Source organism: Pinus tabuliformis, chromosome 6 (genome assembly GCF_031772625.1).
Source record: "Pinus tabuliformis cultivar Carrire ecotype Pingquan chromosome 6, CPIR1, whole genome shotgun sequence".
Classification (NCBI taxonomy): domain Eukaryota; kingdom Viridiplantae; phylum Streptophyta; class Pinopsida; order Pinales; family Pinaceae; genus Pinus; species Pinus tabuliformis.
Window position 1 is genome coordinate 1,481,226,172 of NC_142292.1, and position 16,921 is coordinate 1,481,243,092.

Here is a 16,921-nt window from a genome sequence, read left to right on the forward strand (position 1 = left end):
GACATCCAATGTGTTCTACGAATGATCAACAATGGGTGCATTCGTAGATGAAGATACACATGTGAAATCCAGGATGGAAGAATCACCAAAGATGTTAGGAAAACATGGAGGAGGCTTAGATAGAAGGGAGTCATCCTTCGTCGAGGGTTGATGCTTAACCTCCCAGTCATACTTTTCATGAATAATAGAGCAAGTTGGTTGTGAAAAACTGACTCTGTCGATAGCTTGATCCTCGTTCACAACAAGTGTAGAGCCTGGAATGGAAGAACACAAGATAGTGCAATCCAGAGGATCATCAGAATATGAATATGGAGGTTGAGGTACAAAATACATGTGACAACCCATGGGATTCGTAACCAAGTCTGCATGGGAATGGAGCGAAGTGATGTTGGGAGGATGTGACAATTGAACAAATGTGTGTGCATATTCTCCCACATCACTCTATGGTGGTGGAGTTGTTTGATGAGGGGACGATAGACAATGACTTGTGACAGCGACCGTGTCCATCTGTGATTGTGCATCTCCATCACCGAAGTATGTTGAGTAGGGATTGGACTTCAACTTCTTCTTAGGATTAACATATTTGGTAAGACAATACTCAAATCTGTCCATGAGGTACTGGAATTTCATCTAACTTTTCGGAGCTTGAAACTGCAACACACAGAAGCGGTCCCAAAATTCCATAGATTCTTCTGGGGTCTTCCTTTGTTGTAGCAGTAAAAGATGGTGGGCCCCAGTATTGTAGCAATAATGCTACAACTCCTGGAACTCCCTTCTTTAATTTTATCAACCCGGTAGTTCGTAACAAACTTGGAAGTGACGGTGCTGTATGCACAAGTACTAGCTCTTGCCGCAGCTGTCACTTGGTCAGCTGGCACAAGTCCGCTAGGGGCTCAAGCCAACTTCTATGAGCTCTTAGAAGAAGCTTTTTAACTAATGGATGAAAGCTAACTCAAAGGAAGCTAATCTACTTGCAGAAAGAAACTGAAAGCCAAAAAGAAATACAAACCCTAGCAAACCCTAGTAAACCCTAATTCTATCAACTAGTCCTATTGATGCAAAAATGAGAATGCAAACTACGAGAAGAGATGCCATTACTTCTAGGAAGGTAAAATGCATGTGTCTAAGTTATCACTATCTGAAGAAAACATCTTTTTGTATTTTTGATTAAGTTATTAGAATTATCATGCATGTGCTTGTAACTGGCTTTTCACTGTGCAGGGATGGATCAAGGAGGAGGAATGCTTGGAAAAGGTCGGGAAGGTTCAGAGAGGGTCTAAGGAGTCCCCAACATTCTTTCTGAGAGTTTCACAAAGTCTGGATGCCATGCAACCGTGTTTATGAACTTCTACAGGAAGTCTGCAGGGTTTCTATAGGAAGTTCTGTAATTCTTCTACAGGATGTTTCGAAATGGGATTTTTGAGGATGGGTGATTGATGGAAGATGCATGGATGGTTATGGAGGTAGGATGGGGGTTTGAAGTGACCCAGGAACTGATGGATGGAGTGGTGAGATGATATGTGGAAGGCTGATTTGGCTTTAAGGTAGTTGAGACAACAATGGAGAAGAAGGTAGGGTTACGTGGGCAAGAGGATGGGTGTGAAGCGAGAAGCCTAGATATGGGATGAATCAGATGGCTCTGATGAAGCTTGACCATGTGAATGAGTGATAGAGATGCCCTGCACAATGCACATTCAACCGAATCAATGAATTCTTGCAAACAAACTAAGTCCTAGCTAACTTAATCTAACTGTCAATGAAATGAATAAACAGTAGCCTCGTTTGGAAAGAGAACCATGTACATCACGTGAGCAAGAACATTCCGAAAGATCTAAATGCATGACAAACTCCTACCAATCGATTCCCAAACATAAAAAGCTACTTTAACCAACAAAAACAACCAAAATAACAAAGCAAGATCTAAAGAGCAGATTTTATTTTAAGAACGCAGCAAACACACATAAAGATAAACAAGGGAGGTACTGGGCAGTTGAGATGGGCCCAACCCCAAGAGCTACAGCCTCCCAAGAGAGATTTAGAGCTGGTGCAAAGCTGAATTCATCTTTATTAATCAAGAATGAAGAGTTACATCAAAACTGTCCACAAGGAGAGCTTGAGAATGAGCTGAAAGCAAAGCTAATCTATGGCATACAAATCGAATTACAAAATGAATACAACAAGGCTACGAAATGACTAACTACTAGCTACTATCTACTGGCTAACTAGCTAACATCCACTGGCTACACTGGCTAACTCAAATGAGGCCCTAAACCTTCTTATTTATACAATTTGAGGACCCAACAGTCCTCCTAAAATTTAGGGACTCGGCTGCCCAAAACTTGGAGTTAACAGCAGTCATACTTGACTTGCTTGGCTGCCCTTGTGTTGATTGATTCGGTGGCCCTTGAACTCCGAGCTGATGGTGGAGAATTCGAGGTAAGGGCCCATAAATGAAGGGGACACCTTCCTACAAATCCTCTAGCTTGTCTTCCCACGAATTTGGCTGCCAAGTGCTCATTAAGACCTTCAATTTTGTCTCCAAATTGACCAAAAAGGCTACACAAAGCACCCATTAGACTTGTTGGCATAATGACTAACCAAATTCACTCTATTAGCATAAAAATAATCAAAAACATGCAATAAACCAATGAGAATGGTGGATTAAGTCAAATTAGGAGGTTGAATGAGCCCAAATAATTGTACATTTTTGGGGCTCATCATCACCCCCTACTGAAAGTGTTGCTCATCCTCTGAGCAACCAATCTCTCTCCTCGTCTTTGATGGCCCTGGTCAAGAGGTTCTGGATCAAAATGATGGAAATTAGATTCAATGAGATCACATAACTGCTCAATTGAGTGCACGCTGTCGGGTGGCAGACTCCAGAACCACCGTAGCAGGGATGCGCGAAGTGTGTATGCGAGTAGCAGGCTAGCCTCTTCATCAGAGCATTCATCTACCCAGGCATGGAAAAGAAGTCTTGTAAGTACGCAAGCCAGGCCACTTCGCCTCCACCATCATACATGAATTTAGACAAGAGATAAGAAAACTCCCTCAAGAAGTCAAGAGGTTCAGCATGCAAAAAACATCGCGGAGGGATCAGTGTGACAGTATCCATGATAGATGTGCAAAGATTCAAAACTGGATGAGAGGACAAAACTTGTCATTTGGCCCTCCTTCTTGCGCCAGAAATGTTGATTGTGTTGGACCCACCAACATGTCAGGGGATCTCCCCAGTAAGAAGTCCCGACTAGACCTTAGACCATTTGGTGTTAGTCCCAGTAGTGGGTCGTATGGTATCGCCTTGACCACGGTTGCGCACATAGGCAAGTAAGATGTCCCTGTTGGTAGTAAGGGGGTGGCATGCGTAACAAGCCAAGGAAGGTGCATGAATGGTTCTAACACACGGAAGGTGGTATGAGTGCACCCCTTGGAAACCTATGTGAACATGCAACTTAGAAGGGAACACAAGAGAAAAGATGCATCACAAGCTGGAAGGAAGGTGAACCAACAATCTAAAGTGATGGTTAAACCAACAACACGTTTTAGTAAGATTCATACATACATATACAGAAAGAGTCTATACACACATGCCTAAGCAAACAGATACATATTTCATTAGAGTAAACGAGTTAACTGAAATACAATAACAACATATGCATGATACGTGTTGGCTTTGTTATATTAAGAAGTGAAAGTTCCAATCATACAATACAACACGAACAACCACTAGTCCCAATAATGGAACATTACAGTCACTGCCACCTGCTCCTCCAAAGAGATGTACTAGCTCTACATAGTGGAGAAGCCAAAGCTCATTACAATACTCTCCAAGCTTTCTCTAGGTACTCCTATTGAAAGCTTGGCTAACCAAAAGCTTCTACAATGAGTTATGAGGTACTATAAATAGAAAAGGGTGGGGTGACCCTTGACATTCCCCTTTATGACTGTTCACCTACCCTCATGACTCTTCAACTACTCTATGACTCTTACATTCAACTATCGACACTTGAACTTCCACCTTACAAGATGTTACATACAATCTGCACATGTACCCATGTGAGGCAAAATAGGCTTGAGCAAGCCATGCAAGACATCACTATGATTCAGACAACTATGGGAAGACCATCTCTTCAACATCCTCATGATGGTCGACGGTGGTGAACTGGTGCCAAGCTTGGCAGTCCATGATGGTGTCCATGTACTCTGTGGTGACATCTTTTTAGAAATGAACTCTTTCCTCTGTTGCATCCAGGTACACTGCTCTGGCTCCTCTATCCAACTCGTCTGACAACATGCACATCATTGTCTTGAGTGTTGCCAGACTAGCTACATACTGATGCATGGTGTCTGCATTGATCGCTAAGTTTTCACTGGTGGCTATGCGCAACAACTCGTCGAAGTATGATTCCAGCTCCAGTTGGACTTGACCCCTTGTCTTTGCCTTGGTGAGTGTCCCAATGGATGGGATCGCATGTGCATGCACAAAAACATCCAAGCTTCTGAACACCCATGCATGGGAAGCCTGCAAACTAGTGATGAGCTGCGGGAGTTCCTCATAGTTCCGGATTTGACTCTGGATGTGTGCCTTCAACTCAACCACCTTGGGCTTCATCATCTTGGGAAAGTGTAACGATCCAAGTTTGACAAGATACATGCTCTCCTAGCACAACATTGCTACCAACCATTGAGATGGAAAACTGCCTTATGCACGATACCAAATCTAGAATACAACGTCCGCATGACTATCTCAAGGGACGATACTTCATCCAGTATCACCTTCTTCAACTCTGCTCGGGCGGATGCTGTAACCATTTCTCCTCCCTAATTGGCCATCTGTAACTCCATAGCCATTCGCTCGTTCTCTACTATCAAAAAGCAAACACTCGAGCTAGTGGCTTCGACATATGCTCTGGTAGCATCGACCAATGATGTTGGATGCTTGTACACATCGAATTCGATCACTCGTTCCTCAAACTGTGTAGGATATGTGTGGACATCTAGGGTAGACACTTTGCATGATTACACAACTCTATGTTGCGACTCATCAAATGATATGTTGTGCATCTCTTCTTCTGCATTGTCTCCAAGGATTTCAGTATCTCATTTGTTGCTTGGGACTTGCTCTGCTTCTGGATTGGGTGAAGCTGGTGGGTCGAACTCTTGGTGTTAAGGCATGAGGTCGATGTCTTTCTCTAACTCTGGCTGCTCCATCTCCGTATCCATCTGCTCAAGTGCTCGTTCAATCTCTTGAGCGAAGTCCTGCTCCTGTGACTGCTCACCCTATCTACTTTGTGCTAGTTTCTCGGATGAGTCTACAACCTATATGGGAACAATTTCATCTATCTATACAAGTTGCACCCCCTGCTGTGTCTGTCCCTACTATGCTTCCTTCTCCTCTCTGCACAGTTCTTGTTCTTTCCAGAGTTTCTCCTTCAAATCATGTAACTCCTTCACTGTTTCCTCCCTCCTCTATTTTTATCTCTACCTTTGCATGGTCCTCTTGTCGCGCTGTCGTCTATTTTCCTCTATGTCCAAAGCTGCTTTCTACACAAGTGGATCTGTTTTGAACTTGCAGCTTTGTTCTACCTTTACACTGTCAACAATCTTTCTCTTGCCTTTGTCACGCACAGGTATGTTTCCCTCTGCTGCTACTACTACTTGTGCTCTCCTAGATGTTGCTTCACTAACCATTCCACAACTATGCCGACCGGTTCATTAGGCCTGGAGAAGCTGTGACAATATCTCCATGGGTCTTCCTCAGCCCAATGACACGCCTCGTGGATCCAAGGGAATTATACTCTCATGCAGTGATCCTTCACAAAGCAATGTGGGTCATACGAATTGAAGCTCCTAGTGCCAAAAGTAAATATTTTGAACTCTTATGTCTCAGCATCTGTATGCTTGAGATTTCTTATCTCGTACAACCCGATCCGCAACAGAAGAGTGGGCCAGGGTGCTGTCTTCTTCCGATGTAGTCTAGCTGACGGTCCTGCCGAGATGTGGTACGACACTATTGCATGATGAGCTTGTCCATGGCAAACTTCGGTAAAGCATGTGGAGGCTTCCCCGTGATATACATCTGTATGAAGGTGCCAAACAATGAGGCATACTAATCTGCTATGTTGATTAGTGCCTCCATTTCTGCCTTTGACATGCAAGGTGGATCTTGCTCAAATATCATCTTGTACACCAGGGTGACAAAATGCTCTGAAAACTGTGTGATGACTCATCGAAAGCTGCATTCGGAAAACAATCTGCAATAAGTGTTCACAGAGGTTTCCGCTAATGTCTATGCCCACTTCAAGCTCGAGAACTGCTGACAGGCACAGATTGCATCCAATATGTATGTAGACATGTATATTTCTGCTTGCTGACCTTTGGGCAACTACTGAGCTCCTGTTACCTATTCCTTCAACTCATGAGCCAACATGTTAGACTAGTTGCAAGCTTTGCCTTCACTAGCCAGTTGGTCCAACGCAATCACCCAACTCTGCGAGAAGGTCTCTGTGCTCTCTTAGTTGTACAAGCGACATGCAAAGATGACCAAGTACTGATATGCCTTCCGCAGTATCTTCGTCTTGTATATCTGGTTAGGTGTCATCTGAACTTGGCTAGCTCCTTCACCTAGTTCTTCAAGATATCCTTGGAGTTGGCATTGCTACTGGGTATGCTGAAGGGTGTCTCCATGGTGATCACTGGCTTCGGAAAGTGGTACATCTTCTGATAATCCTATGCCTTGAAGGTAGCAATGTCCACCCCGTTGACACTGCTTAACACCATCGTCTCAGGATCAGTGTGCAAGACGATCCAATGTATCATGTTTGCGCATGGGAATGCGGGAAACCTACATGCAATCCGGTACAAGCCGAACTTGTGAATGTTCACATAGACTTGGTGGTCTTCAAGATCTTCCCCAAATGTGCCTGAAAATGTATCATTGATCTCTCGACATTTCAGCTTGCTGGCTTTGTCTACGATCAACTTGGTGTCTTTGTAAATTAGAAAACTCATAGACACTCGCTCAACTGCTTCTCCAGTTGCGCTTCTGTCAGTATCCTTTGAACCTGCTCTCTTGGAGGCCATTGATCTTAAAATGCTGAGAGACAAACGAACACCTGCTATACCTAGAGACATGGCGACATGCATGGCAAGAAATATGTCAGTTAAAACCAAAGCAAACTTGAGGACTCAAATGCAACATACTCGGGAGATTTCTGGCAAGGATTGCGCAATTTTCACTAGGACGCCAGGAGGTTGACTGCCGAAACTATGAAAAAGGGAGTCTAGACTGTCAGGAGGCTGGTTGACTACTGGAATTGCATAATGCGCAATCCAGACTAGCCTACTAGGTGCTGAGATTGGGCAATGCGCAATTTCAACTAGCAAGCCATGCATGCCGAGGACTGCATTACGCAATTTTCTGGGCTAGCAGACACTGACTCTCAAAATTTCATAGAGCAACTATGGAGGAAACTTTCTAGCTAGATTTGCACATTTTCTAAGAGAAATGCAGAGCCTTCCCACTAAAAAATGTGCAATGCTGTTGAGGCAAGGCAAAGTCTGGGCCAAGGTTCCCTAGACCCCTCGATGGGTGACTGAAAAGATATGAAGATGTGAATGCATGATGAAACTGAGTGTAAGCAAGATTGAATGATCATGCATGCAAATAACGAATGCAAGATTCAAAAAATGGGAAAACATGCATGTGTGTGAAACAAGTTGTCGAATCGGCGACTGTTCGTGCAAAATAGTGTCATGCATGCGACAACAGTGAGATTATAACGAAAACTGCAACGGTGCTTGTACATGCTAACATGCATGAAAACGACAACAAGCGTTCATAGAACTCAAGAAAACATCACTCACACAAGCCAAAACACAAAAAGCAACAAAAATGCTACAAAGACAAGTAAAGCGGACTTACACGGAAATAACTGAGTTGGATGTGCCAAAGACTCCTAGATGTGTTGTGGGATGTTAGAGCTCCAAGATCGATGTGAAGAATGAGATCTGAAGCATCGAATAAATAAGTTTTAGGATTATTACGTGCATGCCACAAATCTGGGAAAAAGTGACACTTGGAGGGAATTTTCTAAAACGATATTTGCATGTAACCTCCAACTACTAAAAATGGATTCCTAAAATCTAGGGATGCTTTTTGCATGTTTCTTTTTGCTATTTCAGGAAAAAGCAACCCATGCATGCAAATCAAGTTTGTTGGCTCCCGGGTGGAATCGGTCAACTTGAAGGCACATGCAACAACCTGCTTGACTGAGAGATGGATTTGCACAATCTATGAGAGGAGCTGGGATGGCTGTCCCAAAGGGATGGCGCAATTTTTGGGAGGAGCAGGTGCCTGCTTCCTAGAATTGCGCAATTTATGGGTTGAGCTGTAGTGTTGGGCCAGATTGAGCAATTTCTAAGCCCAACATATTTGTGCAATTTCTGGAGGGAAGGATGGTTCCCCTCCAAAATTGCACAATTTTCTGAGGGACCTGCTCAGCCAGCAACCAGCCCAAGTATGGAATGATAGCCTGTGAGGGGAGAGAAGCAAACTGATCATGCACAGGCTGACAAGCTGCTGAAAAATCAATGAAGCATATGTACTTGATAGTGCAAGACATGCTGCTAGGATTATTGGTAGGGAGGCTCCAAAAGAAGCTAGGAAAAATATTGGAGGGTGGTTATAGCCGCTACAACAAAGAGATAGATAGATATGGAGAAAGAGTGTGCATGCTTTGGGGGTGATATAGAGAGACAAAGGAAAGGAAGAGGGAGGTAGATATATAGATGGGAGGTTAAGAGAGGGAAGATTCAGAGAGAGATAAAGAGAGGAGGGATATATATATATATATATATATATATATATATATATGGAGAGAGAGAGCGTGTGTGTTTGGGGGAGGGGGTGAGATAGAGAGACAAAGAAGGAGAGATGAAGGGAGACATAGATATAGATGGAGGGGCGAGAGAGGGAATATGATTTCTTCCACAAGATGCATTGATTTTAGTGTAGATGATGACTTATAATCCTATATGTTTGCTTGCACTAGATACATTGATTTCAATGTAGATGTTGATTTCTAATTTTATTTGATTGTTTGCACTAGATGCATTGATTTCAATGTAGATGTTGATTTCTAATTATATTTGATTGTTTGCACTGTATGCATTGATTTCAGTGTAGATGTTTATTTCTAATCCTATTTGATTTCTTGCTCTAGACGCATTGATTTCAGTTTAGATGTTTATTTCTAATCCTATATGATTTCTTGCTCTAGACGCATTGATTTCAGTGTAGATGGTGATTTCTAATCCTATTTGATTGCTTGCACTAGATGCATTGATTTCAATGTAGATGTTGACTTATAATTATATTTGATTGCTTGCACTAGATGCATTGATTTCAGTGTAGATTTGATTTCTAATCTTATTTGATTGCTTGCACTACATGCATTAATTTTAGTGTAGATGTTGTTTTCTAATCCTATTTGATTGCTCAAATTAGATGGGTTGGATGTTGTTAATATTGAGACTGTAAATTATTAAAAATATTTTTCAAGATTATATGGAGGGGAGAGAGAAGAAGGAAGAATATTTCTTGCAATAGATGCATTAATTTCATTAGATGATGTTTTCTTAGAATTCTATTCAATTGGTTGCACTAGATGCATTGATTTCAGTGTAGATGTTGATTTCTAATATTTTTTTATTGCTTGCAAAAGATTTATTTATTTCAGTGTAGATTTGGATTTCTAATCCTATTTGATTGCTTTCGTTGGATGCATTGATTTTAGTGTAGATGTTGATTTCTAATCTCATTTAATTGCTTGCATTAGATGTTGTTAATCTTGACATTATAGATTATTAAGAAAAAATATTTTCAAGATATATAGTAATACCTAAAAGGACACTATTAAGAATTAACTAGCTATCAAAACTTGCGATACCTAACATTAAAATGAAATAGATATGCAAAATCAATCCTCCTGCAAAGTGCAAATTAATGTGATACCTAGCATTAAAATGAAATAGATGTGCATAATCAATCCTCCTGCAAAGTGCAAAATAATCCTTGATAAGACCGTCTCCCTTATCACCAACTAATTACTAATAGACAATTACATATATTCAAAATAAATAACAGATAATTGCATATAATAATGTATTCATAATATTTATAGGAGGAAAATATATATTTATAAACATTCAAAACAAATCAAAATATTCTTGAAGGAGAGATGATAATTGTTTGGAGAAACAAATAATGTAAAGATTTTATAATTCTAGCCACTTATTAAAAAAAATAAAAAAATAAAAATATTTTTTTGACTTTGTTGAACATACTATAGATAAAAAATCATCAAAATATGCTTGAAGGAAATCAATTATTTGAAACATTAGCAAAGAAAAAAATTATTTCAAGAGTAATCTTGATGCAATAAATTATTAAAACCACTCTTCAAGATATATTTAATAATACTTGGAGGGACAATATTGAGAATTAATTAGTTCTCAGAAGTTGTGATACCTAAAATTAAATGAAATAAATGTGCAATGTCAATTCTCCTGCAAACTATTGACAAGATTGTCTTTGTTCTTCATCACCAACTAATTACTAATAGACAATTACACACATAAAAATATAACACAACAATTGTAACATTCAAAACATTATCATCCAAATCCAAACACTAAACACACAAACCACTCAAAGCATCCAAACAAAGATCTACAAACCATTCAAGGCAAGCAACACATACTAAATTAAAGAAGAGAATGATATGGTCATGCCAAGCAAAGAAAACATAATGTGAATTTCGAAGTTAATCTCAAATATATACATAATAATGATAATTTTAAAATGTGACATTGTTGCCCTCAATTCGAACCAACTTAGATCCATCTAACACCGGCTCTATCATGCGCCAAGAGGGAACAAATCCCTCGAGGTGCAAACCCTTCCTCAAGTTCTACACTCCAAAAAGAAGGTTTGCACCTTGAGGGATTTGATCCCTCGTGATAGATATGGTGTTAGATTCTAAGATGGTATATTCATATTGGATGTAATGTGAATGGAGTTGACATTACATAGAAATGTGTTTTACATTTTCGAAGATGTTGTAGTGAAGTGTTACATCAATAAAACCTTAAATTTAAAATTAAATTAAAAAATAAAGCTTTTATGTTTAGATTATTTCTTAATCCATTTTTCAATTGATTTTTATTGAAATTTGGTCAAAAATTTAAATTATTGATTTTTTGTATTTATCTTAAAATTTTGGAAGTACGAAATCTATTTATATATTTAAAAATACAATTTAAATAATAAAAAATTACAATTTCATAAAAATTACTAATATATATATATATATATATTATTTAGACCAAAAACGAAAAACTGCAATCTTTTAATATTTTTCTTAAGCAATGGGAAAACTTATCATAACTCAGTGAGTCAGTTGTCAAACGAGCAATGGAATTATTATTTGGTGATCGATAAAGGAGCATGCTTTCGCTCTTGCCATATGCCTCTGGGTCTTGGGCCGTTAACTTCTTTCTTTACCTTCGAGGAAGACAAGCTCTTAGCAAAACAAAAACAATTTTAGGGCATACTCCAAACCCAACAATACTTTTAATCTTATATAAACACTATTTATTCTCAGAATTTAGGCTTCTATGATCCATAATGAATTATGTCTCTACATTGCTCTCTATTTAAGCCTTTGCCATGGCCTGCCTCTTCATCTAGTCATGATGATAAACTACACTTGTTGGTTCGAAACACGTATTCTCTTCTTCTCTACTTTACTTTTTCTTTATCTTTCTTCTATGCTCTTCTGTCTTTCTCTTTTATCCATGTTTATTCTCTCTCTTCTCTTTAACTTTTCCCTCCATTTCACTCTCTATCCCTTCTGCTTTTTTTCAATGGCCACAAATTTCTCTTATGTGATTTCCACTCAAAGACTTTGCTTAGCTATTTATTCTTTTAATTTTATCAATCTTAATATTTTAAGAAAAGAAATAGCAATTTTATAGGGCAGTGTAATTTATTTATGTTTTTGTTTGTGGATTGTAATACATTAATAAAATTTTACCTTCTAAGATTAAGAATTTTAGTTATTGAAAACTAATATACTCAAGTTAATTTAATTATCTTGGTTATAGTGAGAAATACTCAAACCAAAATATAAAATATGACTATAGTGAAAAATGCTCAAACCAAAATATGAAAAAAAAAATTATAATGTTCAATTTATTTTTTATGTTATTTTATCTAAATATTTTGACTAAATCAAATTACATACAAATAAAAATATATATATATATATATATATAAAATCAATCTCACTTTAGATTTAATTTTTATTTATATATATATTAAATCAATGTCACTTTAGATTTATCAAGTGCAAATATGTAGAATTACAAATCTAAATTTTAGATTTAAAAAAATTATGCTTTAATATATTTGATAATTGTACTGATATATTTGATTTTTGATTCCTATAACGTTTAATAAATCTGAAATTAAGAATAACCCATATTAAGGATTCTTAACCCTAATAATATGAAGATTAATTATACTGACCCCTCAAACGATGATTGTCATTAATGTGATCGAACTGGCCCTGCACATTCAAAACAACAATGATCACCCAGGAGAGCATTGTCCTTCAAACCCCAAATCTGTGAAAACACTCTATGTTTCCACTCGATCGATCTGATGCAGGTATGACTAATCTGTCACCTTCATTGATGCCACACCTTGCTCCACTTGAATCCATGACTAAATTGCCAATGCTAAGCCAGGAGTACGCAGCAGGAACTCCCATCAATCCATAGAGAATAATATAATACTGAGCAATGCCAGTTATATGGATTAGAGAATTTTCAGATTCCATTTGAATTTGTTTGCCTTACTCGGCCATGAAGAAGAAACCTCCACTTAAGTTCAACATGATTATAAGGGCATTTGCAATTTACCCCAAAAATAACCGCATAACATTCCAACTACCGAACTTTGTCTCGCCAACTCAAAACCATAACCATCTCCTTGTTAACCAGAAGTCCATGATCAGGTTGATCAGTTTTAGCACTTCCACTGCTATTGGCATTGAAGGATACCCAAGAGAAGCAGAAGGAGAGGATAATGTTGTTGTTTATGCAAGAAGCTTATATGAGCAAGGGAAATTGAAGGAGGCAATCGATCATCTATACCGGCTGAAACAACCCGATAATGTTCAGGTATTGTCTGATTTGTATTTTTGCCTTTTGAAGGATTGTGTTAAAACGAAAGATTTAGAAGAGGGGAAGAGAGTCCATGGACATATGTCTGCAATTGGGTTTAAGCCTGGCATTTTCTTAGAAAACCATCTCGTCAACATGTATGCAAAATGTGGAAATTTGGTTGTTGCCCGTGAAGTGTTTGACAAAATGCCTGTGAGGAATTCCTTCTCTTGGAATAACATGATTGCGGGGTTTGCCAAATGTGGGCAAGTAGATTATGCACGCCAACTGTTTGACAAAATGCCTAAGCGTGACGTTGTCTCTTGGAATGCAATGATTGCAGGTTACACGCGATACGGCCATGGGGAGGACGCCTTGAAGCTCTTTTGTGAGATGAGATGGGAAGGTATGAGAGGAGATCGCTACAGCTTAGCGAGTATTCTCAGCGCGTGCGCTCGTATTCAGGCTACGAAAGATGGTAGGAAAGTCCATGCCCACATTGTTAAGATAGGATTTGATTTGGATGAGTTTGTAGAGAGCGCACTTGTTGACATGTATGGAAAGTGTGACAGGCTAGAGGATGCACGCCAAGTGTTTGACAAAATGCCTGCAGAGACTGTAATGTCAAGGGATATATTGTTGACAGGAAATGTCAATTCTGGGGAGATGTTGAATTCTCAACATTTGCTCGAGAAAATGCCCGAACGAGAAACTGTTTCCTGGAATGCGATGATTGCAAGCTATGCAAAGCATGGGTATGATGAAGAGGCTCTTAAACTCTTTTGCCGGATGTACAGGTTAAACATGAAGCTGGACCATTTCACCTTTGGCAGTATTCTCAGTGTGTGTGCAGGGATGGAGGCTCTGGAACAGGGACAACAGGTTCATTCCCTTATTATCAAATCTGCTTATGAGTCTAATGTGTTTGTCGGTAGTGCCATTGTCGATATGTATGCTAAATGTGGTAGTGTAAATGATGCTCGCTACTTCTTTGAGATAATGCCTGAAAGGAATGTTGTCTCATGGACTGCAGTGATCTCTGGTCATGCTCAACGGGGGCAGAGTGAGGAGGCCTTGAAAGTCTTCTACCAATTGCTACAGGTAGGCACGAAGCCAGACCAGTTTACTTGTGTCAGTGTTATCAGCGCTTGCGCCAACCTGGCTGATTTGAAACAAAATATGCAATTTCATGCATACACCATTAGAGCAGGATTTGAATCATATGTCTCTGTTGGTAATGCCCTTGTTACAATGTATGCAAGATGCGGGAGCATAGAAGATGCCAAACATGTATTTGACAAAATGGCTGTTCAGGATGTAATATCATGGACTACAATAATTACAGGATATGCAAAGTCTGGGCATATAGATCTTGCACGCCACCTATTTGATAGTATGTCTGAGAGAAATGTTGTATCCTGGAATTCGATGATTGCAGCATATGTCCAGCATGGTTCTGGTGAAGAGGCTTTAAAATTGTTTGGTCAAATGCATCAAGGAAACACTAATCCAGATTGGATCACCTTTGCTTGTGCTGTGGGTGCAAGTGCCAACTTGGCAGCTTTGAAGCAGGGTAAACAGATTCAAAGCTGTATCATCAAAGCTGGATTTGAATCCTATGTGTTTGTGGGTAATGCCCTCATTACCATGTATGCCAAATGCGGAAACATAAAAGATGCATGGACTCTATTCGACACAATGCCTGAACATGATTCAGTTTCATGGAATTCTATCATCACCGGATATGCTGAACATGGGTATGGCAAAGTGGTCCTTAAACTATTCAAACAAATGCTACAGACAGGTAGCAATCCAGACCATATTACATTTATTAGTGTTCTTTCTGCATGCAGCCATACAGGTTTAGTCAATGAGGGTCGCCAATACTTCAATTCCATGAGTCAGGGTTACAATCTTGAGCCAGGAATTGAGCACTATGCATGTATGATCGACCTTCTTGGCCGAGCAGGCCTCCTGAATGAAGCAGAGGACTATATCAATAGTATGCCGTATGAGCCTAATGTGGGTATCTGGGGAGCATTGTTGAATGCTTGCAGGATCCATGGCAATTTGGAGTTAGCAATACGTGCTGCAGGACACCTCTTTGAGTTAGAAATATACGACTCTGGGTTGTATGTACTGCTTTCAAATATCTATGCCACTGCTGGCAGGTGGGAAGATGTAGCAAAGATAAGAAAAATGATGAAAGATAGAAGAATTAAAAAGAATCCAGGATGTAGCTGGATGGAAGTCAGGAATATAGTGCATTCATTCACGGTAAATGATAGTTCACACCCACAAATTAAGGAAATCCATTCAACATTGGAGGCATTGTCTAGGCAGATGAAGGATGCAGGGTACATGCCCAACACAAATTTTGTGCTTCATGATTTGGAGAATGAGGACAAGGAAAATTCTCTCATTCACCACAGTGAGAAGTTAGCTATTGCTTTTGGGCTTATAAACACCCCAATTGGTACACCCATCCAGATTTTTAAAAACCTGCGTGTGTGTGGTGACTGTCACACAGCCATTAAATTCACCTCCAAGGCTTTTGAACGAGAAATTATGGTAAGGGATGCTAATCGCTTCCATCATTTCAAGGATGGAATTTGTTCTTGTGGGGATTACTGGTGAAATAACAAATATGAATGCTTTTATTATTCAATTTATCTTGTGGGCAGAGAAATGGATCGTTGATCATATGTGATTGGAAGGATTTTGTCTGTATGGATAATTACTGTGGATACTCCCATCATATTGGAAGGTTGGGATCGTGGTATACCTTGAAACACCGCTAGTATTCAACAATGAAAAGTTAATAAAAGTCTTCCAGACAACGGCTTTCTTTCTTCAGAAAGTAGCTATTGCTGTGGGGTTTACAGACCAGTCCATTTGAAAAACCCATGCATGTCTTGGAGAGCCTTGTTATGAAACTTAGAACAGCGGCTAAGTTCATCACCAAAACTGTTAAATGAGAAATTGTATTAAGGGGTGATACCACTTTTGTCATTTCGAAGATGGATTCTGCTCTGTTGGTCCTGCTGGTGAAATAAAAAACATGAGTATTTTCATGATTCTCCTTAACTTGTTCAGGGGGTAAAGTTGTTAAGGTGTGACAGTAAGGTTGATCAGAGTTGGTGGGAAAGGTTTTATTTGGTTGAATGATTCCTTGGGATAAACGATCATTTGCAGGACTGAGAACACTACTTCGTTTTGAAAATGCTGATACAAGGAAAGACTATAAATTTGGAGTCTACCAATGGTGTCCTTCTGAGTCCTGACAATCAAGATTTAAGCATCCCCGGCAGAAGCAAGGCATTGCTTTTTGGCCTTATGGCTATAAGCCTCCATATTGGAGATATGTTTAAGAAGTGAATATCTCTGATGTTTCTTCCCTCTAATTCATAAATGAATGGAATTTTAAAAATAACAATTAATCGTCAATGAAAAGTTTAATTTGGCCTTCTTTTTCATATGCTAGTACTTAGTGTTTTGTCAACTATAATCAGTTTTCATGGTTCAATTGTCAGGATGTTGAGGGTAAATTTGTTCTATTATTTGAACAAATTTATCAAGTAATTTTGTCAAGCATGTTGTGAGCATGCTAATAGTAGGTGTACCTGGACTTAAATTTGGCAAAGAGAGAGAGAAAGAGGCAGGGAGGAAGGGAGAGAATTAATCGCCTTTA

At 39.3% G+C, this 16,921-nt stretch overlaps 1 protein-coding gene across 2 annotated transcripts; it reads left to right on the top strand.

Moving 5' to 3' along the window:
• The first annotated feature begins 12,620 nt into the window (after positions 1-12,620).
• On the top strand, positions 12,621-16,670 carry LOC149264226 (pentatricopeptide repeat-containing protein At2g22070-like). 2 transcript variants are annotated; one of them, XM_089427777.1, is made up of 3 exons: positions 12,621-13,248; positions 13,574-13,708; positions 13,803-16,670. In XM_089427777.1, exons 2-3 carry the CDS (start codon positions 13,629-13,631, stop codon positions 15,865-15,867), a joined length of 2,145 nt encoding a protein of 714 aa, XP_089283903.1. In that variant the 5' UTR covers positions 12,621-13,248; positions 13,574-13,628; the 3' UTR covers positions 15,868-16,670. The 2 variants fall into 2 exon arrangements, with proteins under 2 accessions (XP_089283903.1, XP_089283911.1); XM_089427785.1 differs by having other exon boundaries at positions 14,028-16,670.
• The last annotated feature ends 251 nt before the right edge of the window (positions 16,671-16,921 follow it).

What these genes read in the sequence shown, in the direction of transcription:
- LOC149264226 (XM_089427777.1), top strand. Translation starts at nt 13,629, where the DNA reads ATGGGAAGGTATGAGAGGAGATCGCTACAGCTTAGCGAGTATTCTCAG. An exon ending in TATTCAGGCTACGAAAGATG is followed by an intron (nt 13,709 to 13,802) that starts GTAGGAAAGTCC and finishes AAAGTGTGACAG; the next exon opens with GCTAGAGGATGCACGCCAAG.